Genomic DNA, 27,492 nt, shown 5'->3' with positions numbered 1-27,492 from the left:
CCCACTGCACCAGCATTATAGATAGCACTATATGTTACAAAGTGGAAAGCTACAATAACATTTTTTAAAATTACATTTACATCATTTTTCTTTACAATACACATGCTATTTTGCTGAAATGCCAAAATAAAGCAATTCCACTCAAGATAAAGGTTAAAAGTAACTTCACCGAGACTAAAAACCTACATTAAAAATAATATCCTCACCCGTTTATTGTTGATTTCACCACTTAGCCTCGTTTTTTTAACTCAGTATGAATACAATTTAATTGCAGAAGAAGTCACACACACAGCTCTATTTTTTCCACACACATACTGAACACATATTCAAAGTTTAATGTGTGTCTTGGTTTGCTCCTCTTGTCTCACTCAGAGCGTCCATTGCCACTGAGCCCAAGTCCATCTCTTAAATCGGACGAAACAGGGATGCAAAAATGTAGATTTCTCAGTGATGTTCTCCTCTGTCGTGCATTGTACTAGTGCATTCAACCAGTGTGTCAGAATTCAATCAGATAAGCTGGGGGGGGGGGATTATTACACAATACAGAAATATATTTTTACATGTATCTTAACATGCCATATGGCTGCTTGCCCTACTATAGTACAGTGCAATAAATACAAATATATTCACACTAGAAAAGTTTTAACTGCCATGATCTACATCTGGTTTATGAGTACAAATTCACCTAGTCAACAATATAACAAACTGAGCAGGAAAAAGTGGCATTGGCAGTAACAGTCTAGTACGAAATGCAAGGCTAGAAGCAAAGTGTTTTCAAGCTACAGAAAATTTGCTAGCTTCTAATATGAGGATGTAGGGCCCAATCCTGCAAGGTGCAGATTTGTGATCAGTAGATTGCATCAGAACATGGGTTGTTTTTTTTTTCCAATTTAACAATGAATACTCTGACAGTTTATTTGGCTTTGCTAACCGTTTATAAATAACACACTATGTCTATTAAACTATACAGCAACATGACATTTATAGCCTAATCCTGAATACAAAGTTCAAAGAACATGACTACAAAGGCCAAAGAGCAAGTGTCATTGACTAAAAGCATTTCCACTTAGAACTCCATTTTATTGAATATTCTGTTACACAAACATTTCTTGATCACGAAAGCAAAAGGAACAAGATTCCCTGTTCCACTCCATTCCAGTAGTAATTTATCCATACACCACTTTTATAAATTAGTGATGGAATTTAACAGTTAGCCCCTCAGGGCTATATATTTATATATTTTATATATATGCACATTTACTTTGAGTTCTATGTAAAAATTGAAAAAATGTTTGAAAGAAAACTCAGAATATATCACAGCTTTTTTTTCCCAGGAAAAAAAAAATTAGTTTTATAACACTATTCAATTTATCAAACTTTTTCGGAAGTATTTACTTTGAATTATGTACACATTACTGGAAATAAAACTTTTTCCACAAACATTCCTTAGGGTGACAGTTATCAACAGGATGACAGAAGAATAGCAGGATGAATATTAAACATATTGAGGGGAGAAAAGGGAGGAGGTGATCGGTTTATACTTTAAAAAGTCACCATATAATTAAGTACAAAAACCTGCATTGAATGACAACTGCTGGTGTAGAAACTTGATCAGATATGGAGACCAAGAGTATAGTAAAGCTCTATGGTAATATTATTTCTGTAGCATTTCCACTCTGTATGTATATACTAAACGGTGGCAAAGTTTCTGTAGCATTAGCTTATACAAACACAGGAGTCCTCAGTCTGCTGCATAAAATGGAACAAGTGTTTTTAATTCTTCTGAAATGCACCCGTAATTCAGAGTGTCACTTACACACTGCATATTGAATCACTTCTTCAGAAAAATATCTGTTTGGCATCTCCAGGACTCTGTTCCATTGGACAATAGGGGCATTTTAATCTAGAGACAAAGACAATGTGTTAGGGTTGTTCTAATATGACAGCCTGCAGCGGAGCCGCAACTGCAATGACTGGACATCTCCACTTGTTTTCACATGTTGAAATAACAGACCACTAGGAATTTACATTAATTATTATTTATATTATAATAGCACCTAGTTCTCAATTATATTTGATAGGGTAGGCAGGAAAAGGAGACTAGATAGCCCTTTCTGCATAATGCTTTCCTCAGCTCCGCTGAACAGATCCCCTCGCTATAAAGCAGGGGTGGGCAAACTTTTTGGCCCGAGGGCCACATCGGGGTTGCGAAACGGTACGGAGGGCCGGGTAGGGAAGGCTGTGCCTCCGCAAACAGCCTGGCCCCTGCCCCATCCACCCTCCGACTGCCCCCCTCAGAACCTCCGACCCATCCAACCTCCCCTGTTCTTTGTCCCCTAACTGCCCCCTCCTGGGACCCCACCCCCTATCCAACCCACCCTGCTCCCTGTCCCCTGACTGCCCCGACCCCAATCCACACCCCCGCCCCCGACAGGCCCCGCAGGACCCCCGACCCATCCAACCCCCCCTCACTCCTTGTCCCCTGACCACCCCCTCCTGGGACTCCTGTCCCTAACTGCCCTCCCCCAGGACTTCCCCCCCATCCAACCCCCCTTGCTCAGTCTCCTGACCGCCCCGAACCTCCACCCCATCCAACTGCCACCTGTCTCCTGACTGCCCCCCCGGGACCTCCTGCCCATTATCCAACCCCCACCCCCACCCTGCCCCCTTACCAGGCCGCTCAGAGCAGCAGGACAGGCTTATTGGAAAGCCTGGGAGGTGGGCGGGCGCAAGCCATGCTACCCACGTGGCGGCATAACTCCGGGGGAGGGGCCGGGGGCTAGCCTCCCTGGCCAGGAGCTCAGGGGCCAGGCAGGACTGGACATGGCCCGTAGTTTACCCATCTCTGCTACAAAGGGACCCTAGCCAGAGTTAGAATAATTTTTTTAAAGATGTAGTTGCTACTTACCTTATTATTCATGCCTAGATTATTAAAAATGAAGAAGTTAGATTTTAAAATTCATTCTTTATCCTGTGTGGTTGCTTGCTGCATTTTGCTCAGTTTGGACTATGAAATTAGACCGGCCACTTACAGTTAAACGTCTAGACAGTTTCATGGACTGCCTCTCATGCACTAATACAATGCTATTCCGCTGAGGTTTCTAACCCAGCAGTGAATATGAAAACCAGAACACATCCAAGATTTTCATTTGAAAAAACCCAGCAACATTTTCTATTTGGTTTCACAAAACCCTCGTATTACAAAAATCTAAGTTTGGGCCTAAATTAACGTTATAGTGTATTTATATTGTGCAGCTCTCTATGCTTTATCGATGCGGTGTGTCCTAAAGTGGAATTACCAATAGTTGTACAGGTTCCCTTCCTCAAAAGTACTTTCCTTATTTCCCACATTCCTTCCTGCCCCCTCCACATCTAAGTAGTTAATGAATAACATGAAATCACCATTGCAAGAAATATTCATCTGCTCAAAGTTATTTGATTACCCTAGTTTCCTCCAAGGATCTCCCCTAACTGACCCCTTTCCTTTTTTCTGTTTAATTTGTTTGGTGTGTGATTAACCTTGCTCTCAACGGAAAACCCAATGCATAGAAAACCTGAGACTTCATGCAGCAATAATTAATAGGTACTTATAGTTTCTGTAAAATGGAAGGCTAATTTTTCAAAGTGATGTAATCCTATCTACTGAGATTCTTATATCAGGTCCTTCAGTGTCATATAAGAGAATAATATACAGCCAACTCACTCGTTCTTATTCTAGTGCACCAACAATGCTATCCTGCTTTGAAGTCAGCCACCAGAATTTCAACTAGCTTCCCACCCATGCTGCCTTTATGGAGTCTTCTCTCACCCCAAACTCACTATTTTAACCTTAAAATCAGTCCCTGCCCACACTTTGCTAATAGGGAAAGAATGAGACTTACTTGCTGCCATTAAACATTTTATTCAGAGCGTCTCTTGATATAATATGACCACAGACCAGTTTCATAGGTGGATTATTATCTGTTGTTTGCTGACGAAGAATGGGACAGGCAAATATTGAGTGATACCAGCACTTTTTACCAAGGTCCACTTCAATCTGTATAAAAGAATACAGTAATTAAAATCACCATGTATCTTGTGTAACTGCATTTCCAGCAGACAATCATCACCACTCTATACAGGGCCATTAAACACATTTCCATACAACTTTAAGTACACCGGAATCACTTGTGCTGATGAGTGGGAAGCCTTCAGCCAGAAATATCTCAGAGTGATCTTAAATTAAACTGTTTTCTGTTTTTGCAAAGCAGAGCATAGTGCTGGCACACCACTTGTAGGTACGCATTGTAGAACAAACCAGCACTGGCAGGGAAATGGACCTGGAAATGGATGATCCCACAGGACTTATCTGTTCTAGGCACAGATTTCCAAAGCTGGCTAAAGGATTTGATGACTAATTTCCATTAGAAATTAACTAGAATGGATTATCCACATTCCTAAAGTGCTTTTAAAACTCCCACCACTAACACGTTTATGATTCACATCAAAAGTCTTGGGATCACTCCAGTCAGAGGCCAATGCAGAAGATATAAGTCCAGGCAAAAATTCTTCCACCACTCCTCAGGCAGGGGGATTGTATGATTTCAGGAAGAGACGAATGCAAAGACAGAGAGAGAAAAATGTGGCTCAGTGGTTTAGGCAAAGGACTGGGGACTAGGAACTCCCAACCTCTAATCCTGGCTAACACTGGTGCTTCTGATTGAGTCCTTTAACCTTGGTATTACTTAACCTCTCAGGGGTGTGGTGAAAATGGATTTGGCAGTGTTTGTGAAGTGTTTAGACTATGCAAGAAGCTATATACGTACTATTAACGAATCCACATCTGCTGGATGATCCTTTGCTAAACCACTTTCTTTCCAGTGATTCTTTTGGGACTGGTTACCCACCTCAGACCAGATTCCACAGTCACAATTATAAAAAGCAATACTGGACTGGTCCCAACAGACACTTTGGTGCCACACATGGATCCTCATCACAACTACAGTCAGGAATGCCACGTCTACTGCCGCCCAGCTCAATGCCTGAAAAGTTTTCTCCTTCTCAAAGCAGGAGCAGAGAGCCTTGAACAGTTTCATAGGCATGGTCACACGGATTTTGCTATGAACAAGCTCCTCCAGAATTGTGTCTGTGGGTCCCAATTCAGTCCACCAATCATACAACGATGCCATTCCTGGTCATTTCAAGCCCACCTAGTATTGTGGCAGTACTCCAGCAAGCTGTGGGTGGAGCTCAGGCCTGGCTGAACAATGGGAATATAACAATCTGATTTTTTTCCTCCCCATTTTTACGGCAGCATACACTCCTGGCTGTTTTAGCAGTTACACAGTTGACTTTTGGGGTGAAAGAAAATCCATACACACTTTCAGTGTAAGAGAAATTCAAAAGGCTTGCTCACTGTCTGAATCCTTGTCTGTCTGAAAGTACAGAACATACTCACCGGCAATTCATCTTTCTGGTTCCAAACTCCAGTGCACTGTCTTTGTTCGATCACTGCTTTGATATTAATTAAAGCTGGCAATGCTACACAACCTGCTGAAAAACTGCAGAAGGCACAGAAATGTTAGCACAGGATGCTGTTTTAAAATAAATATTTCGCACAGCTCTACTTCATTAGTAAGTTACTGGGGACAAAAGACTGTCATATTTCCTCAGTCCATTCTTGCCTTCTGTATTACTACCCAACAAGTAAGACTGCAGGTTGCTGGGATTCTGTTATGTTCAACAAGCTGAAGGGTAACAATTTGAGTGAAGCACATCAATAATCTGATTTACGGTACCATTTGTTTTGGTATTGTGACGGGGCAAGGCCAGATGTCTATAGAAAAGTAGTGGGAGATAGTAGATATATTAGCTCCAGGCTAAACAAATCCCTGGTACCAGGATAAGTGAAATGGCAGCTGCTCCAGGTCAATTAAGACACCTGGGGCCAATTAAGAACTTTCCAGAAGGCAGGGAGAAGGCTAGGTTGATTGGGACACCTGAAGCCAATCAGGGGCTGGCTGAAACTAGTTAAAAGCCTCCCAGCCAGTCAGGTGGATGTGCATGTCAGGAGCTGTGGGAGGAAGTTGTGCTGTTGGAGAGGCTGAGTAGTACACACCATATCAGGCACAAGGAAGGAGGCCCTGAGGTAAGGGTGAAGTTGAGCTTGAGGAAGTGAGGGCTGCTGTGGGGGAAGTAGCCCAGGGAATTGTACATGTCATGTTTCTAAAAGGTCAGCTACCATAGCTGATGCTATTAGGGTCCCTGGGCTGGAGCCCGGAGTAGAGGGTGGGCCCTGGCTCTCCTCCCCCACCTTTGCCCCCTGATTAATCACTGAGACTGGGAGACAACAGAGACTGTGCAAGGAAGGATAACTTCTCCTCACCTCCCTCGCTGGCTTATGATGAAAATGGCTCAGTAGACTGTGACCCTTCTCTCTAGAGAGAGAAGGGTTACGTGCAGGGTCACAGTGAGCCTCTGAGACTAGCGAAATCTGCCAGGAAACGTGGGACCCATGGAAGCAAGGACAGAGCTTTGTCACAGTATCCACTGTCCAAGAGAAAAAGGGGACTGGAAACGACACAGCTTTACATGTGGTCAAGAGACTGTTACATAACTGGCATGGCCAAAATGTGATCTGAATGCAGCCTAAGGAGTTGTATGTACATGGACCACAATCAGACCTTTAATAGTCTATTAGTGTAACTTCAAGAGATTCCAGATCTCACTACCTACAGTACCTGGGATTAAGATGTACAAGGAGTCTCCACAGAATGGAGCTGAGGAAGGTAATGCAACCTGCTCTGTTTATGTTGCAAATGTGGTCTTCAGCTGGGCTAAGATTGGGTGCCACACAGAGTCTGTTCCAGGAGCTTCCTGTTATCCAAGTATATTCTATTACTTTGCAGTACTCCATGAGGTTGCCACAATAAGTGTGGAAATGATTTTCGGCAAATTATCAGGAAAGTCTGAATATTTTGCACTGAGTGTACATTTACCCCCTGCAACAAATTAACGGAGGACAGGAAGGGGAGCCAAGAGTTCTAATCCCAGCTCTGCTATTGACGTGCTATGTTGCTTTGGCAAAGTCACGTCACTACTGTGCCAGTTTTATCATCTGTGAAAATAATACTTGCTCCTTCACAGGAGCTTTGAGAGGTTTAGTTAATAAAATGCTTTTAGAATGATGCCTCTGGCAGGGTCGTCTGTGGGGACTACACCTGGAACCTCTGGATCTAAAAGCATGAGCCTGTAACATCTAAGCCACATCGGGGGGGCGGGGGGGGGAGGACTGCATGCAGGGCCATGAATGTAGGGCTGGGGTTGGGGTGTGGGAGGGAGTGCAGTGTGCAGGAGGGGGCTCAGGGCAAGGGGTTGGGGTGCAGGAGGGGTGCAGCAGGGGGCTCAGGGCAGGGGGTTTGGGTGTGGGGTGCAGGAGGGTTCAGGGTGCGGGCTCTGGCCCAGCACCGCTTACCTTGAGCGGCTCCAGTGTGGCAGCAGCGTGCAGGAGGGCTAAGACAGGCTCCATACCTGCCCTGGCCCCACGCCACTCCCAGAAGTGGCTGGCACCATGTCCCTATGGCCCCTGGGGGAGGGAAAGGAAGAGGGCTCCATGCGCTGCCCTCCCCTCGGGTACCTCCCCCGAAGCTCCCATTGGGCGCGGTTCCCGGCCAATGGGAGCTGTGGGGGGCAGTGCCTGCAGGCGAGGGCAGCACGCGGAGCCCTCTGCCCACCCCCACCCCCAGGGGCTGCAGGGACGTGGTGCTGGCTGCTTCTGGGAGCAGCGCGAGGCCAGGGCAGGCAGGGAGGCTGCCTGAGCCCCACTGCGCCATGGGGCTGGTAATCCCAAGGATTTGGGATTTGCCCACCCCTGATCTAAGCTAAAGAATCAGATCCATTACCTCAGACACAGTAGCCAATTCAAACCATTATCTGTGCTCCAGCCAGTAGGGGGAGACCAATAGCTCCAGCATTAGCCTACATTACACTTGGAAGATTTATATTCTGCACAAACAAAAGCACCAGCTCACTTAGTAGTCCTAAAAGAAAACATCTGTGAGGGATGTCAGAGAGCCTTCTGAAAACTAACAGTAGCTAAAATAAACTGATTTAGCACATGACAATTTATCTGGATTGCAGTAGTGCTTAAAGGGCGCCAATTCAAAGCCCACTGAATCCAATGGGAGTCTTTCCACTGACTTCAGTGGGTTTGGAACAGGCCCAAGGGCCCCAATAAGATTGGATCCTCATTGTTGTAAGCCACTGAACAGAAATAAAAAGAGAAATGGTCATGCACCAAAATTTTAGAAAATGAAATTTTGTAGGCAGACTTTTATTTCAAACTGGTCTAATTTTTAAAGTATTTGCTATGTACGTGCAGTAGCCACATTTTAGAGCAGTCTTGTTTATGCCATGAATGTCAATAACACATGCACAATAAAAACATCACAGTTCAACTGATTTCACTTTGGGCCCAAAACGGCTGTCTAATCAACACAAGTATCAATAAAAGGGAGGGGATTTTTCCACCTCAGTGGTAGCAACGCATACACTTGTGCTGATAATGAACTGTGCACATTACTCAGTCAATGCATGGGCCATTAAAATGTCAGTGAGTGACTATTAACTCACTGGATATTGTTCTGGGAGGAAAAAAGATGGACTAAAAATCTATTACAGGGACACAAATTCCTTAGCGCTCATTTTTACATCCACAAATTAAAATTAATCAATAAAACGCTGCTACAGAAGGATGTAGATGCAGGCGTACTTTTCCTTTCCATTCTGCTGCTCCTTTCCAATGCATGAGCCTGGCTCCAACAGAAATGGATCGACTGAAAATCATTTAATACTATTACTTGGCAGATATTAATGAAATGTCTGAAGTGCTGCTGTAGTGAGTTTGTACCTCTTTAAAAGTGGTCAGCTAAGCAGGAATGTAACTAACAGTCACAAGCAAGCAGATAACCAAGAAAAACAATAGTGGTACTTCCACAGGATTGAGTCCACTGAAAGACAAAACCCATCTCTCATTTCTCATCTAACCTCTACAGTGCATTTGGGGGATGTACAGCTCAAAGTCCGAGTGATGGTTAATTCTTCACTATCTGGGTAAAGGGTGGTTTATGATTTGACTGCTGTCGGCCACTATACTTGTAAAGAAAAATTAGATTTCGGTATTTTCAGATAAACACAACGTTAATATTCACCACAGAGCTCGGAAACACCAGTTCCCGTGAAAGTGCAAGATTTCATCTTTGCAAATCTTGAATTCCCATGAGTGGCTGTAAATTTTACCTGCTGAAATCACCTTCTAGCATATTTAGAAACAGAACTTCAACACAGAACCAATGCAAAGTGAGAAAACTGAATTGAAGATAACAAAATTGACTAGAAGTGTTAGCAAGTAGATAACTGGTTCAGGCTTCTTCATTTTTAAGTGTCAAGTTGTGGTACCAGTCTTCACACACTTGTCCTAAGATCAAAGTAGCTGGTTGCCGCCTCATCTTTAATATGGATGTGTAACCTATAGCATCTTAAGAATCCCAGCATACAATGTTCCACTTTGAGCTGAATAGAAGGCCATTTGGCCACACTGCATGCTGGAATCTATAGTCTTACAACTGGCTACATTTAATGCACATTAGGCAAGTCTCTTGCATTCCTGTCAAGTTAGCACTGCAGCCTGCAGCTGGGAAAAGGTTAGACACGCCGGCCTTCAAAACATTTCAATGGGAGATAGCATACCTAACACTCAGAGGTGATTCAACCGAGAGACCCAGGAGAGCACAGGCGTCCCTTGTAAAGATGTCACAGATGTCTGCCCACTGATTTGCATCTAGTAGATGAACGTACGGAGAGTTCTCTATACCCTGTCTCAAGTACACCAGGCTGCCCATCAAAACCTGAATATCTGTGAAGGACAAAAAACAAAAACTTTAGCTATTACATTTTACATTGTTTTATGCTACAATGGGAAGATTAGTCTGAGCTTTTCCCCTTGACACAGGAAAAAAAAGTCATTTTAATGTACACCGAGTCAGCGATTATCAGCTGTGTTACAAGAGATTCAGAAATATACGCACACTTCAGTACCAAATATGGGTATGATCAGCATGGAATAGATATCTTTCTGTAACCAGAACAGACCGCAGTGCTATGGAATAGACTGCATTATTTTTGCACTTCTGCTATCACCTGCACTCTGCCCCCACCAACCTGCTTCTACCGGGTCTACTTGCAATGTGCCAAATGTCTGAGCAGCTTTCAGATGTCAGGCTCTGCTTATTTAGAGAGGCTGTTACAAAACATGTTACTTTTCCCCTACCAACAGGTGGTCGGACCCTGGCTGAGGTTGGAGCACAGATTATTAGTCCAAGGTCCAGGACTACAGACAGTTTTAAGATCAGATGTCTCACAAATTACTCAGACAAATGATGCCGGAGCTGGAATTCCACTCTTCAACAGGATACGAATCGATCTCTAACTCTGGCACAGCAGAAACACTGGGGTCAAGACAGCTGGATTTATAGAAATATACTCTTCCTTTTTTAAGATCATTTGCTGAGGTTTTTACAATGTCTTCATACGAATTTCTCTCCCTGCCCAGACAGCTGCACTCATGTTAATAGGGAATCTCTCTATACAGGCAGAGGGATATGAAAAACTAGTACTGATGAAGTTTTCAAGGCTCCCTAACACTTTTCAAAAGTAGTTCTTCTGTAAGCTTTGTGAAGAGAGAGCCTGGAGTGCTGGGCTTGGGGCAAGATCTGAGGCCTAAACCAGAGGCTGTGAACCAAAGTCTGGCCATGCATTAAAGCAGATGCTTACAAGTTCACTGTCCAGCCCATGAACTTGGCAAAGTTGTTGCTAGTGTACTACGCCCTAGATATTTACATAAGATAAGATGGTTTGACAAAATAACCAATAGAGATGTTTTGTCCAAGATATCAGGAACAAGGGGAGGTAACAAACGGATGTCATGAAATACGTAAGGTGGTGTGTAAATTGTGTGTTCCAGTTGTTTGTCTCAGCCTAGAAATGTCAGGGTACTTTGCCGTACCTCCTTTGTCCAGCCTAGGGGGCAGCAGAAAGCCCCGCAGCTGACTGAGCTGAATCCACTGTAACGAGCATACATGCGTTAGTGTAACTGTAGACATTGATCCAGGGAGCTAATACCGTGCTTCGTGGACAACAAACTCGGCTGAGCGCCTTCACCCTCGAATTGTGCCTGTTGTCTTCCTTTATGAGTCTGCTGAACTCACACGCTGCACGAGCTACTAATAACATTGAAGCTACAAGGATAGAAGCACTGAGCAGCCTAAACAGCGCTACCAAGGCAACGACATTCCAACCCCCCGCACTTAACCACACTGGCTAATACTACTGAGGTCTGCTGAACCCGCTATCTGTGCGGAGCTGGACAGAATGCTGAAAGCACACACGTACCCAAGCCACTACAACATAAACAGAGTATACAATGGTACGGAATTAAGCTTTTATTGGCTCTCATTTGGGATGGCATGTTTAACTCACCCCTGGCTTCCCAGCTTGTCGAGAGATCAAGTCACCTGAATCTCACGACAAAAAAACCCTTTATATTGTCACATACAGCTGGAATACCAGACGTCTGCCCAAACAGTATTTATGTGTGTATTTTTGTATACTTTACCCTGGCAATGAATCTATATTAGAGAAGACCTAAATAAAAAGCCCAGCAACATTATAATTATAGTTTGAATATATCTGCTTGTCACCTTTAAAAGATAAAGATAATTCAAGCTACCAGGATGCTGGGACAGTATTCCTGAAGGCGGGGGAGGGGGGCGAATTTACATTTCAAGATACGGTGACAAGTTTCAAAAGCATTAAGGTTCTGTGTTAGCTTGTTCGAAAAAGCTAACTACTTGTGGGAGATGCTGCAAAGCAAAGAGGAATCAGAGGAGTGGGAATGCAAGTGGGTGGGAGAGATGAGAAGGCTAAAGAAGAGTGGAAGAGAGAAAAGCAAAATATCCGGTGAGTGACTTTAAAAAAGTCAATTGAATAATGTATTCAGGTTGTCTCTCCTCCCAATCCTACCCCCGCAGTGGATAGAATGTCAGTGTCAAACCTGATCAATATCACATTCTACTAGTTGTAGCCTATGAAGATTATACAAGCTTTAAACTAGGATGTAGGAAGTGTGAAAAGAAAGACAGATTGACACTTCAGATGGAGGAAGATACAGCCAGTCTCACTAACCCATGATTCCCACCCTCTCACTTTCTAGCTAATGTGCTTAAAACATGTATGTAATTATTTTATGGTTGTAATTCCACCTTGGGTTTTCTGGAGAGATGAATACTTAACTCAACCTGCCCTTCACTTATTCAATGCTCTATTACCTATGTACAGCTGCTCTTAGCACTTTATTCCTTGTGTTTATTAACAGTCAAGAGTTCATTGTGGCATCACAACTTGCTCTTGAATATATTCTAATATGAAGAAAAGGCCTCCACATCTCCCCCTGGAAAAGTAAATAAGTGACTTGATGAAACACAGCAATAGAATACAAAGGCAATTCAAACTGAATGCCAAGTACTCAATGTTACAAATTTAAAAAACAACTAAAACTCACTCACCTTTCTGATGGTTTAGAGCAAACGGCTGAAAGTTTTTAGCATATTGCAATGCCTCTCTCTGATTTGCTGTTCCACCCATCAATAAACTAATGAAATATAGCCTGTGTAGTTTAAATTCCAAGGAACTATTCTGGGCCATGAGCATTTCTCGGTTAGATACTGCCCACCTAAAGAAAATTGGGGGAAAAAATCAGTTTCAGCCTACAACAGTGCAGAATTGTTAAAATTATAACTTTCATTTCATGGAGCATCTCAGAAAGAATATGGCTCCGTATCCTGCACTTCCATTATAATACTCAGTGCTCAGAGGATCTCAAAACATTTTACAAATAATTAAGCCTCCCACCTCCGGCAAGGAATACATATAAATACAAAGGGATCACTTAATCTACGACTTAAATGCCGCCACTTTTGGGGTTGAAGAACGCAGCCCCATTTAACAGCACACAGTAATACTACCCAACAACCCAGGACAGGAAGTATACATCATATATCAAGCTAAAACTGCGGGAGAAGTATAATTAAGCAGAATATAGACCTGGAATTTGACCAAGACACTGGGATTAATACCCATATTGTGTTCCTATAGGATCTTTAATAGCCACAAATTGTCAGGACCTCTATTTTAATTACCATCCAAAGACTGAACCTGTAAGAACATGGTGCCCCCCCTCCATTCTCTAGGTGTCATCTACTGAATCACCAGCATTACGGATGTTCACCGGAGCAGTCTCCACTGGGAGATCTTACTAACACCTGACATTTTAAAAAATCTTTCATTTAATAACTGAACTTTGTACTGATTATGCTGTTATTCTATTTTCTCTGTTATCTTCAGCTCGAACAATAAAAATAGCCTTGTCAATCTCCCTTTCCTCCTGCCATGCACAATCACAACACTGCAGTGTTTTGAGTTGCAAATGCCACAGCAAAATGTTTATACACAAACCAAATAAAGTGTAATGGAACATTCTAAACAGTTTCATGGAAACATTTATATTGTTTAGGTTTTATGGAACCTCATTTTGACGTTTTAAACAGGGCTGGACCTAAACCAATCTAATCTTGTCCCTTTAAGAAGCCTTTTGATAAAGCCCAAATTCTAGTAAGATCAGTCACACCTGTTCATTATTAGTGGCTACCGGCTTTTTATCTGGAGTACCATTAAGCTAGGAGAGCAGCTTTCCACCTCTCAGCAAGGAAGTGATGTAGTCAATAATGTCTTTTACAAGGAAGAGCTGGGTAGGGTCCAGGTGAAATTAACAATCCCAAAAAGCAAGGAAATATATCACCCTACCACTCTATCATATCAAAAACACTTCAGTCACTTAGTGAAAATTACCTGGGTAGGCAGGTCTTACATCTCCAAACAAGCAAATATAAACTTCCATTTTATTGCAATGAAAGAGTCACAATCCTGACTTAAACATTGTGGGCTTTAAACCAGAACTATTGACTTGAACTTTTAATGATGCCCGGTGGAAAATATAACCTTCACAATCAGCAGGGAGCCTAGAAATCCGTTTGCCAAGGAAAAATGCAGAATTTGCATTTTTACAGAGAATCTTTAGTTTTTACATTTTGTGAAAAAATAAAAACATATACAGTGGAACCCCATGATTCCGATCTCATTGGAACCAGGGCCAGATTGAATAATCAAAAATTTGGATAATCAGTAGAATTGGCAAAGAGCTTTCTATCCCCTATTTTAAGTTGGCAGGAGGAGGCTAGGGCGGTCAGCCCCAGGTGGCGAGAGCTCGGGTGGTCAGCCCCAGTCGGTAGAGCTGACAACAAGAGCCCCAGTCACCCAGGGTTGACAGCCCGAGCCCCACTACTGTCAGCCCCAAGCGGCTGGTGGTTCAGTTCATATGGAGAGCCGGATAAGGGAGGCTCAAATAAACTGGGTTCTACTGTATGGAATACAGACATAGAAGTTTTGGTATATGTAAGAAATACAAATTGCAATTCTATTAATTTTATTATAATGATTGATGGCACTGGTAGGCTTCAAACTTGCTTAAAAATTGTAAAAATAGAACACTGTGTTCAACTGATACCTATATATACACTGTGGTTATGTTTCATTTTAATCAGGGGAAAGGGGGATTTTTATGGAGGGGGGTTAAAATCAGAGAATTTGAGGTTTTTTAATCATGGAAAACTAGGATCCCTGACAATCAGTAAACTTAGATGCTTGAATTTCAGCAGTGCAGCATAAGTCTCAGACGGTTCAACCCAACCAAGTCTGTCAGCATTGTATCTCCACTTGGGGGCTAATGTCACGGAAGAATGTAACAGCAGAACCTCTAAATCAGGAAGCTAGTATCATGAAAATATTGTCCATGGTACAGTTCTGGTCATCTGGCTATACCCACTGAAGCTCAGTCCCTTACTATTAAATAAGTGCCACTAAATGTCATCCACAGAGTGATTAAGTGGCTCATAAATAGGAAAGCCTGTTCAGCAAACACTGCAACTAGAATCACAGAATCGTAGGACTGGAAGAGACACTGAGAGGTCATCTAGTCCAGTCCCCTGCACTCATGGCAGTACTAAATATTATTCTAGACCATCCCTAACAGGTATTTGTCTACCCTGCTCTTAAAAATCTGCAATGAAAGAAATTCTACAACCTCTCTAGGCAATTTATTCCAGTGTTTAACCACCCTGACAGTCAGGAAGTTTTTCCTAATGTCCAACCTAAACTGCTCTTGCTTCAGTTTAAGCCCATTGCTTCTTGTCCTACCCTCAGAGGTTAACGAGAACAATTTATGTCCCTCCTCCTTATAACTACCTTCTGTGTAATTGAAAACTGTTATAATGTCCCCTCTCAGTCTTCTCTTCTCCAGACTAAACAGACCCAATTTTTTTTCAATCATCCCTCATAGGTCATGTTTTCTAGACCTTTAATGCTTTTTGTTGCTCTTCTCTAGACTTTCTCCAACTTGTCCACATCTTTCCTGAAATGTGGCACCCAGAACTGGACCGAATACTCCAGCTGAGACCTAATCAGCGTGGAACAGAACAGAAGAATTACTTCTCGTGTCTTGCTTACAACTCTCCGGCTAATACATCCCAGAATGATGTTTGCTTTTTTTGCAAGTGTTACACGGTTGATTCAGATTTAGCTTGTGATTCATTAGGATACCCAGATCCGCAGTATTCCCTCCTAGGCACTCATTTCCCATTTTGTACATATGCAACTGATTGTTCCTTCCTAAGTGGAGTACTTTGCATTTGTCTTTATTGAATTTCAACCTATTTACTTCAGACCATATCTCCAGTTTCTCCAGGTTATTTTGACTAATGTCACAATCAGAGACAGCAGCAAGGGACAGTCTGTTTTTATTAAAAAGATTCCTGCTAAAGCAACAAGTGACACTCATTTGTTAACTAAGTTCAAGTTCAACCCCCATATACGCTCTACCAAGCTCTGAAATGAAGCATTAGTCACTGCACTGTCTGCCCTCCCAAAGAAAGCTGATACTTCTTTCAGAACAATACTTGCTTTACTACATATTCACTTTTGCAATTCAAATGATAGGTTAATTTAAGTCCAAAATCAGGTTCTGTAAAAGCAACCTTCAAAGTTGCGCTTCAGTCTCACCAAATCCTTATATCGCTGCAGTGCTCAGAGACCCCTGTCAATATCGGGACTCCGCTGTGCACAGGGCAGGACAGATACATAGGACGACAACGTCCACTGACTGGAGAAGTTACAATTGAAAGCCTAGATCCTGTAAGCTGTTCCACAGAAGTGAACCCCTACACCCGCATAAAGACCCCCTGGAATCAATGGGGCTCCACAGAGGCACAGGGATCCATCTGGAAAGGACCTAAGGCCTCAGCCCAGCAATCAGACTGAATGAGCAAACCTCTCTGCCAGTGTCAGAGCTCTTTTGAAGTCAGTGGGGTTCTATGCAAGTGCAGGAATCTCAAGGGTTAGAATGTAGGATCAGGGCTGAGTAGCCTACCTGCTCAAGCTGAGTGACATGCAAAAAAGTAAATAAACAGCATAATTGGTAAAAAAGTAAACTAGATATAAATGTTAGCCCATGTATTACTAATCTTAGAATTTTTAAGTTTTATAGCTTTTATTTTTAATAATCTAAAGGGTAATCAATAACACAGATAGAGCTCTCTATTTCAAAAACTTCCACCACTCTGTCTGGGCACATGAACTTTAATCTGAAAATGTTCCTTTTAAAAAAAATGGCTTCATCTTAAAAAACAATGGCCAGTGATTATCTTTAGGTGGTTGGTTTTTTTGTTTGTTTGTTTTTGGGAGGTGGGCAGTTGTGTAACTAACCAAACACTGTATCTTCCCCGCCTGATTAATGATGCTGTAATTAACAGTTCTTTCCCTGTTTCCTCCTCTATGCTCCATCGACATCAGCAGAACAGCCCTGGGATCAGGTCAGCCAAGTACGTGAGCCTGCCATTTAAACACTTCTTTTAAAGCTATATTTAATGTTGCCAGCCTTGTCTGCCCGTTTGTTGGCTTCTCACACAAACATTGCCATGCCTCCTTCTATGCTGCCCCCATGCATGGATCGAATCTTCCTGAGCTCACCCCCAAGGCCTCTACCCATTCCAACTCAATTCCCTCCTGAAGCTCCACTTCTGCTGGGGCACCCATGGGAAACTAGCTCACTAATGATCTCAAGTTTGAGGAGTAATTGGGAATGGCTTATAGTACCTCTTTATTCATTCAAAACACTGTTCACATAACATTTCATAATCAAGATGTCATTATGTACCACCTCGATCGCTCTCCTTATATGCTGCACTACTTTCTTCCACCCCGTCTTTGGAATATGAAATCCTTGCAGAAAAGACCATGCCTTCCCTCCTGTTTGGCAAGTGCTTCGCACATTGTGGGAGTTACCCAAAATAAACAAGTAGCAATGAGTGAGGCACAGGGTATTTCCTGGAAATGTGTAGCTAGCTGGAGCCAAGAGGACTTGCTGCCCTGAGGTGCAGATGACAGTCATTAATAGCAATCAGCTATCAATCCCCAGGTAATGCCCTTCACTAAGGTTGTGCTACTGTTATAACTACAAGAAATAGAATCATAGAATATCAGGGTTGGAAGGGACCTCAGGAGGTCATCTAGTCCAACCCCCTGCTCAAAGCAGGACCAATCCCCAACTAAATCATCCCAGCCAGGGCTTTGTCAAGCCTGACCTTAAAAATCTCCCTAGGTAACGCATTCCAGTGCTTCACCACCCTCCTAGTGAAAAAGTTTTTCCTAATATCCAACCTAAACCTCCCCCACTGCAACTTGAGACCATTACTCCTTGTTCTGTCAACAGCTACCACTGAGAACAGTCTAGATCCATCCTCTTTGGAACCCCCTTTCAGGTAGTTGAAAACAGCTATCAAATCCCCCTTCATTCTTCTCTTCCGCAGACTAAACAATCCCACTTCCCTCAGCCTCTCCTCATAAGTCATGTATTCCAGTCCCCTAATCACTTCTGTTGCCCTCCGCTGGACTCCTTCCAATTTTTCCACATCCTTCTTGTAGTGTGGGGCCCAAAACTGGACACAGTACTCAAGATGAGGCCTCACCAATGTCGAATAGAGGTGAATGATCACGTCCCTCGATCTGCTGGCGATGCCCCTACATATACATCCCAAAATGCCATTGGCCTTCTTGGCAACAAGGGCACACTATTGACTCATATCCAGCTTCTCGTCCACTGTAACCCCTACGTCCTTTTCTGCAGAACTGCTGCCAAGCCATTCGGTCCCCAGTCTGTAGAGGTGCATAGGATTCTTCCATCCTAAGTGCAGGACTCTGCATTTGTCCTTGTTGAACCTCATCAGATTTTCTTTTGTCCCAATCCTCTAATTTGTCTAGGTCCCTCTGCATCCTATCCCTACCCTCCAGCGTATCTACCTCTCCTCCCAGTTTAGTGTCATGTAAGTGGCAAGGTGATGCCATTTCAATTGGTACATCCAGGTCATCGTTAGATTATTAATGTCCTATAATTATCTGGTTCAGTGCCACTGAACCAGCTCAACATTCCATTCACCTTAGCATATTCAATGAGTAATTATTTATGCTGCCCTCATGTTCTATAGAAAAATTTCAGCACTCAGTGTCTGTGGAGTAATGGCTTAAACTTCACAGCGTCGGTGCATTTAACTTTGATGCCAATTTCATGATCATAGATTTTCAAAGTAAGACTATAAGACTAGTAGTTATGAGTGAATACAAGTGTCAAGGGAAAAATGTCTTTGCCCATATGAAAATTACTTCACTGAACAATGAAGAAAATTGGATATCCTAACTGCATGATGATCACATGCAATAAAATGTGAAGGAATTCTGTTTGCTTTGCTCTACTATTTCTAGGAATACAGAATAAATATCAAAGGCTAACAAAGATGTATTTTTAACAACTCATTCTTTAATTTGTCTTGTTTTATTTATAGAAGAGAGAAGCTAAAGTTAATTTACATAGAATTTGATGCACACTGAGAACCGGACTCAAGTGCCAAAATCTCTTTCAAGGTTGCATGCTTCACTGAAAGTTGTATAGCACATCCTAATCAGTTATCCATGGTCTGGAAAGGTAGAAAACACAGTGTAATCCACAAGAGGCGATTTTTCATCGTCTTGCCTTTTTTCTTTATCGTGCACTTCCCCTTACAGGTCTAACGGGGGAAAAACCTACTAAATCCAAGATATATCATAGCCTGAAGTTCAACAACACATGCTAGATGCTCTTTGCTTGCACATCAGATACCATTCTCCGCTGGCTCTTGCCACTGGGAGAAAGGATAATTTTGTCCAAGAGCAGGACTTCACCTGCAATCCATCTTCCCAGTCTGACCTCAGCTGAACCAGGGACTCTACCTGCCTGAGGAAAGAGCAAAACTCTAGTGTGAAGCTAACACCACCACTCACTTATCACCACCAGCCCATGAAGAGCACCTATCCTTCAAACCACCTGCTCCTCCATCCTCCAGCTTTTCCCTTCTCTTGTGATCTCTCTTATTTGTGTTTGATTGGCAAAACTGACAAAATGAATAGCTTTGAACATGATCCTGCAGGGCCCTGAGCACCCTCAGCCCCCATTAAAGTCAATGGGAACGGGGGATGCACAGCCACGAGGTACTTGGGACTCTCTACTATTAGATCCTTTTAAAGTAAGCTGACAGTGTTTTGTTGTAACCTAGGTAACATTTCATTGTTTAAGACATACAACTGTTTCTGTAACTGACAGTTTTTCCTGCAAGCTTAAATTAATAACAGGATTATACTGTGTGTAGTTCAAATTAAGCATTCAACCAGGAGAAAGAACCTGGAAGTTCAGCACTAGCCATAGGGGGGGAAGAAACACAGAATAACATCTAAACCTCCTATAAACTATGACCCCCTCCTTAAAGTGTATTGAAGTCAATGCCAAGATTTCCACCACCCTTTGGATTTTCACTTAAAGTATTCAAATAAAGAAAACTGAGCAACTCACTCTAATGCGGGTCTCAAAACTCTAACTTTTAATGCTTCCAATATTCGATTTAACTCCACAAATGGTTCTTTTTGACTTTGGTCTATAGAAAGACCAGATTCCTGAAAAACAAAGTCACACCTTTTAGTTACCAGAAAAGTGGCCAGAAAAAGTCTACAAAGTAGTATCTCATTTTTGAAATTATTTACACTTTAAATATTAATACTCCAGTTGAGAGCTTCAGCTAACAAAATCAAAGATGCTTATCTGGGGTATAATTTCTACTTCTTGGTAACGTTAATCATCCTGAGCTATGGTTACCTGACAGAGCTCCTCAGCGACATCCAGCATTCCTTGTCGGAAAAAATGTTCTACCATCACCTCATTGAGAATTCGCTGGCTGTCAGCTTGCCAGCATCCATCTATCCCCACGCTGCTGATGTCCGAGTCAAAATTCTGAAACGTACAAATTAACATTTAATAGGCTGGAACAAATAACTCCATGTAATTATTCTTTCATTAGGCAGAGACACCTATGTCTACACACTGATGCTTTTTGCTTGTTACTCAGCTGCCCTCAATTACCTCCCATTCTAAGAGAAACATGCTTCGTTATCTTCTGTGTGCAGTAAGAAGAAATCCGTGGCTTGCTTGCTTGGAGTCTGAAATTTATCCAATATAAGGAATTATGATAGCAAATTACAAGTCAAGTTAATTAATAAAAGGATTTCCAGCCCATGACATGTCCTCACAGAGAAGTGTCAGCAGAGGAGAGTTTTCCATATCTTCTAATCTGTCCCTCCACTGTCTCCCCCTTATCTATTTGGGAACCTCTAGAACCTTGGGTCAACCTGTTGTCAGGTGCTAGAACCTTGAATAAAGGCGCTACTGAGTTATGTTAATAGGTGAATCATTAGCTCCAACTGAGACATCAGAAAGACTATAGTATCTCTCTTGGTAGAGGAAATTAAGAGTATAGAAGCTGTCCTGCAGGGAAAGCTTAACCTGAGGCTGAGGTATGTTTTGTTGTTTTAGTTAACAATGAAGCAAAACCACAGAAAAGGGGTACATTTGGACTATAAACACTGGGCAGATACTCTGTTTAGAGTAAAGTGGGAACTTCACAGGCTTATTCTACCCAATTTAAACTGCTCATCCTTGCTTTCAACTATAGCTCCCCTTCATTTGTCAATGATGCCCAGTGTCTAACTGATCACTATATTTGGGGTCAGGAAGGAATTTTCCCCCAGGTCAGATTGGCAGAGACCGTTGGGAGTTTTTTGGCTTCCTCTGCAGCATCAGGCACAGCTCACTTACTGGTTTGAACTAGAGTAAACGGGGGACTACTTGAAGTCTTTAAACCAAGATTTGAGGATTTCAGTAACTCAGCCAGAGATTATGGACCTATTGCTGGAGTGAGTGGGTCAGGTTCTGTGGCCTGTGACGTGCAGGTCAGACTAGATGATCCTGATGGTCCCTTCTGGCCTTAAAGTCTGCCAGCTTCACTGTTCCCTTTATTTCCTGCACCAAATACCATCTTCATGCCTTTTTTCCATGCTGCCCCATAGATGTGGAACAACCTCCTTCTCTCAGTGCATAAGGCCTCAACCATCTCCTTCCAATCTTAAAGACACAGTCATTAGTGAGGAACAAAAACACTAGCCCTAAGTCAACCAACTGTCTTCTCCACCTCATTATAGGCCGGGAGACATGGAGTGAGACAGAAAGCTCAATATTAAAAATATAAAAGCTATGACCATTCACAAGCTGTCTCACATTTAACAAGAGGTTTGTCTTAGGTGTCTTAATTTGTAAACTTCTTGAGGTATAGACTGTCTTTTCTTTTCTTTTTCTTTTTTGCATGTCTTGAACAGCCCTGAGCACCTTAGAGCTTAATAATAATCCTCATATCTGAAAAAATCCTGTGAACCATGCGAGGTTCATCTCCATCACCAATCCTGATGACAATTTCCCAAGCACATTGTGACTAGACAGATGGAACTCATTACAGCTGTGATATTTAATAAGCACTCAGGAGTTTGGTCTATCAGGGAGGAATGCACAGCTACAAATAAGCACTCAGATTGGTCCAATTCTGCTCAGGCTTTTGCTAAAGAACCTTATAGTAACAGTGGTTCTTCAACACGACTTGTCCATATGGATTTCACTCTTTGTTAACATGCATCACATGCACACAAGATAAGAACTGTTTAACCTGTAATGTCTGTTAGGGTCGTGTTTATGCTCTAGACATCCTCATGTCCTCCCAAACCTGATGCCATAAAGAGTGGAGCAGGTCAAACCATCCTTCAGTTCCTTTGCCAATACAGAATTTATGAGGAGTGGGACTTCACAGTAGTGGGGAAGGATGGTGGGTCACAGAAACCATGTGGACAACACATCTCAAAGAACCACAATTACTGTAGGAAAGTCACTGCTGTTTCTTCTTCAAGTAATTGTCCACGTGGATTCCACTCTTGGTGACTAATACACAGTTATCTGTTTGCCTGGAGGTGGGTAGTAGGAGTCCTACTTAAACGACGACAGCGAGACAGCCCTACCAAAGAAGGTGTCCCTCTAATGTGGCTGGGTGGATTTAATTTGGCTAATTCATAATAAGTACTTTTACTCAGATAATCTGAGAAGATATTGCCTGACCCTTAACCCTCTCTGCAGAGGTCACAAACCATCTAGATATATTCCTGAATGTTTTTCTCTTGTCAGTGTAAAAAGACAGTGCTCTTACTGCTGCAAGTGTGTGAAGATTAGTTTTTCCTCAAGGTTAAGTGAGCCTTGGAAGACAAATGAACTGGTTTATATGGAATTCTGAAACAACCTTGGGCACGTCGGAGAAGCTAGAATTAGCCTGACTCCTGCTCATTTCAGAGGCCTGCATCCAAATTCCCTTTATCTACTTCCACAGGCAAGAACTTGGGATGAGGCCTGAGCATGACCTTATGAAACACTGTATATGGGGGACCCACCCTGAGGGCCTGAAGCTCCCTTACCATTTGAGCTGATGTAATGGCTACAAAAAAGGCAATCTTCATTGATAGGTGATATAGGGCAAGTGTTCTCCATCTTTTTCTTTCTGAGCCCTCCTGCAACATGCTATAAAAACTCCATGGCCCACCTGTGCCACAACAATTGGTTTTCTGCATATAAAAGTCAGGGCCAGCATTGGTTGGTAGCAAGCAGGGCAATTGCCTAGGGCCCCATGCCGCAGGAGCTCCCGTGAAGCTAAATTGCTTAGACTTTGGCTTCAGCCCCAGGTGGTGGGGCTCAGGGCCCCAGGCTTCAGCCCTATGCGGTGGGGCTTCGGCTTTCTGCCCTGGGCCCCAGCAAGTCTAAAGGTGGCTCAGCTTGGGGGACCCCCTGAAACCTTCACACAGCTCCCTAGGGGGCCTCTGGTTGAGAACCACTTACATAGGAAACAGGTTGCTAAGGGCTCAAGGGGGGGGACCCATCAACTCTGATAATACTATAGTGAGATTCCAAATGGGAGAGGGCTCCTGAACCAGGAGAAAAACCATAAATTAGACCTTCAATTCATCAAGCCCCTGTAGGTAAGAACTTTCAGCATGACCCTGGACAGGAGCAGATATTGCTGCGAGATGGACCCTTACTGAGCCAACAGGAAGCCAGGATTGTTTCAGGACTAAAAATAGCATTGCTGCTGTGGGTGTTGTCAAGAGAGGCAGCAGTGCTGAGATACCCATACAGAAAACCTCTTCGTAAGTCTGTCGCTCCTGCTTTGGAGGATAATGTTCCAAACTTGAGTTGAACAGCTTCTTTCAGTGGACAGCATCCAGCCAGCATCCAAGCTGTCAGTTGTAACGAAGCTAGGTCCAGGTGTAAAAACTGACCATTGTTCTGCCACACTATGTTAGGCACAGCAGATAAAGTGATCGGGTGCTGCACGCTGACCGATTCACCAGCTCCGAGGGGAGGCGGAGGGCGTACCTCAGTCCCAGTGTTCAGGAAGTGAGAAAGGCGTCAACAGTGAGCCTGGACTAGATCCCCTTTGGAACAGAACACATGGCATGTCTTGTTCTGGTCTGTGACAAAACTGGTCTATTCCCACTTGCGAAACACATTCTGTAACACCAGGTCCTTGACTGACCAGTCGTGGTTATTAGGGACCTGTCGGCTAGCAAGTTCTGAATGCCTGGCAGACACAAGGTGAGTGGTGTGATATGGTGAAAAATACACCAAACGCCAAAGTTGAACAACTTCCTGACAGAGTGGCGAAGACCTGGCTCCTCATGGTCTGATGATATAGCGCATAGCCATGGGGTCAGCACTTGGATAATGGATCCCTGGAGTAAAAAGCAGAAATGCTCTGCAGGCTAGAAGGATGACTGTGATCCAGGACGTTTATGTGCAGATAAGTTTCCTGAGGGGACCACAGGCCCTGAGTACAAAGATGGTTTAGGTGAGTTCCCCATCCCTGAGTGGAGGTATCTGTCACCACAGACTTGGTAGGCGGAGAGGTAGAGAAAGTTACTCTGTTGTGCACTTGATGAGGGTCTTTCCACCAGAGAGAGGACTTCTTGTGGGACCATAACCATCATGTCTGTGTGGTATGAGCTGGGTAAATACACCCATTTCAGCCACCCTTGTATGGAGCACAGGTGAAGTCTGGCAACATGTGTCCCATTAGCTACTGACTTGCAGGAATTGGGTTGCATATCACATGGTACCCAGTAAGACCCAAGTTGATAGGCATATGGGTAATGGACCCATAGAGGAGATTACTGGGAGCCTGATCTCTATGAGATTCGTGCCTTTTCCTACTGAGAACAGTTCCTGGAATCCCTCTTGGATTCCCATTGTGACGCCATGGAGGTGAGTGGGAGATGAGTCCCTACTGTGTACTGACAGAGAGGATGAGGAGTACAGAGGTAAGGCAACACTTTCAGGTGTACAAGGACACTAATGAGCCCTCTACTCAGATAGGGGATGGAGTTGGTACCACTTCAATATAGAGAATTTGGTGACCAGTGGTCTAGCCAGCACCCCTTTCAATCTCTCCAGAGGTGACTCTAGTACTAGACTCACAGCTAAATCACTCAGTACCATATCTGTTCCTAGGTACCAGTAGGGACAAAGCACCAGAAGCCAGAGGAATAGCAGTCTGTGGGTATGGGTGGTACCACAAGCATCTGTTTAACAGCTGGTCCCAAGGGACCTTGGTCAGACCAATGGCTGCCCTTCAAGTCCTTAGTCTGAGGGGAGTCAGACCCCCACTAACTTTTTGTCTGGACCTTGTAGGCAGCAGAGAGGGTGACCTACACTTTGGCTCGACTCTGGAGAGGTGCTCCTTCCTGCCCCTTTCCAAAGCTGTCATCACAGGTATTGAAGGCGACGACTGGAGTCTCTAAGTCGATGTTGCCCTGGAGCTGAAGGTTGAATCACAGCTCACCGCAGCGCTCCTCAAAAAGGAACGAGCCTTCACTAGGTCCTTCTTTCCATGTGTGAAGAGGTCTTCGTGGAGCACTGAAGAAGAAATAATCAAAGATGGGTTTCCCAGACCTTTTGAATCCACTTGGAAAACGAGTGGCAGATGGGATATGCCCCTCACCATTATTTAGAGGCACAGCAGCCTCCCAAGAAGGGCAAGTTTTGAATGCTGGGGATTTTGCTTCTGCTATGATGGCTAGAGCTCTTGTACAAGGGGGTCCCTAGCCTATTAAGTGATAAAAGGGTTGGGGGATTTTATGCCAATGGGCAAAATAAATCTACATCAACAACACTAACTAACTAACCATTAGGACAGCATTTATAGGAAACAGGAAAGCAGGTTGTCACTGTAGTGGTTCTTCTCACTGCCATGGGTGGTAAGAAGGAACTGAGGGACAGCTAGGTCCACTCTGCTCTTTACACCCTCAGGTGGGAGTGTGCATGAGGGGAGGATACCTCGGGTGCAGGTATGGCCCCAACAGACATTGCTGGCCAAAAGAATCTAACTTCAGGCACATGCACACCAAGAATGGAATCCATGTGGACAATCACTCAAAGAAGAACCTTTAGTTCATACCGAATGTGGTCAGAGGCTTACAGGTACTAGTATAGCACTCATAATGGAATGCCAGGCTTATATTTACCTGCACTCTGTCCCTTTAAGGCTGTGCCCTCTCCCTTTAAGGGTTTGGAGTTCTGCTGATGAGGTTAAAGTGAACACAGTGGGGAAGCAAGATGTGATGTCAGGAGGATTGCTGTTGTCCTTCAGTGAGATTGAGCACATACAAACTGCGTTTGTTTGGGGGGGCGGGGTGGTTGTGGATATTATGTTTAATAAAACCCTAGTTTTTAAAACCTTTCCTGGTCTGGGAGTGTAACACAAGTATAGTCACTCCCATATTATTATCTCATCTCATCTGCCTACTCACTCCCATGTTAGTAACTACATGCATATCCTCACCTCCCTCACCTTTTAGCTATTTTAATTACTGTTAAGGCAACACTTAGTTTTGAAATAACATCTGGTCCATAAACCTTGCAACTCTTTTCAAAGTCACTTAGTGCTGTATGTATCTGGCTGTTTTGTCAGGTGACTAGCTATAACTCCATGAAACCAGGCTAATTATGTTGTGGCTTCCAGTTGTGGCACTGCCAGCAGATCGAGGGATGTGATCACTCCCCTCTATTCGACGTTGGTGAGGCCTCATCTGGAGTACTGTGTCCAGTTTTGGGCCCCACACTACAAGACGGATGTGGAAAAATTGGAAAGAGTCCAGCGGAGGGCAACAAAAACTATTAGGGGGCTGGAGCACATGATTTATGAGGAGAAGCTGAGGGAAGTGGGATTGTTTAGTCTGCAGAAGAGAAGAATGAGGGGGGATCTGATAGCCGCTTTCAACTACCTGAAAGGGGGTTCCAAAGAGGATGGATCTAGACTATTCTCGGTGGTACCAGATGACAGAACAAGGAGTAATGGTCTCAAGTTACAGTTTCACAAGGAGGGCGGTGAAGCACTGGAATGGGTTACCTAGGGAGGTGGTGGAATCTCCTTCCTTAGAGGTTTTTAAGGGAAGTCTTGACAAAACCCTGGCTGGGATAATTTAGTTGGGGATTGGTCCTGCTTTGAGCAGGGGGTTGGACTAGATGACCTCCTGAGGTCCCTTCCAACCCTGACATTCTACGATGTGCTAGAACATGATGATTTTGGTGATTCCAGTGCCTGAAATAATTCTGCTGGCCCTTATCCTAATTCTTTCCTCCATTCTTTGAGGAATCATGTCTTCATTTTTTTTCTCCTGTTCAACAGATTTACAGATGTCTCTGGTATTTTAAGTAAATTAGCAATTTCTCTAGTATTTTGCCATAGTTACTGGGATTTCAACACCCTGCAGTGAATGTTCTGTGCTTTTCAGAAGCAATTATACATATCACAATGAGTGCTTATTCCATGTAGAACAAAACATTGCTTG

General features: G+C 43.4%; 1 protein-coding gene across 2 annotated transcripts in view; it reads right to left on the bottom strand.

The window, feature by feature from the left end:
- Window positions 1-206: 206 nt before the first annotated feature.
- Window positions 207-27,492, bottom strand: part of RMND5A (required for meiotic nuclear division 5 homolog A) — a 42,744-nt gene continuing 15,458 nt past the window's right edge. For both annotated transcript variants that reach the window (XM_074951890.1, XM_074951891.1), the window contains exons 3-9: window positions 20,381-20,515; window positions 20,081-20,181; window positions 12,600-12,766; window positions 9,727-9,892; window positions 5,438-5,540; window positions 3,882-4,036; window positions 207-1,903 (exon numbers count right to left, since the gene is read on the bottom strand). In XM_074951890.1, the coding sequence (XP_074807991.1) occupies window positions 1,840-1,903; window positions 3,882-4,036; window positions 5,438-5,540; window positions 9,727-9,892; window positions 12,600-12,766; window positions 20,081-20,181; window positions 20,381-20,515 (891 nt within the window). In that variant the 3' untranslated portion in view covers window positions 207-1,839. The remainder of the gene's footprint in view (window positions 1,904-3,881; window positions 4,037-5,437; window positions 5,541-9,726; window positions 9,893-12,599; window positions 12,767-20,080; window positions 20,182-20,380; window positions 20,516-27,492) is intronic.

This window comes from Natator depressus, chromosome 4 (assembly GCF_965152275.1).
Source record: "Natator depressus isolate rNatDep1 chromosome 4, rNatDep2.hap1, whole genome shotgun sequence".
Taxonomy (NCBI): domain Eukaryota; kingdom Metazoa; phylum Chordata; order Testudines; family Cheloniidae; genus Natator; species Natator depressus.
This window is presented reverse-complemented; position numbering and strand designations above follow the sequence as displayed.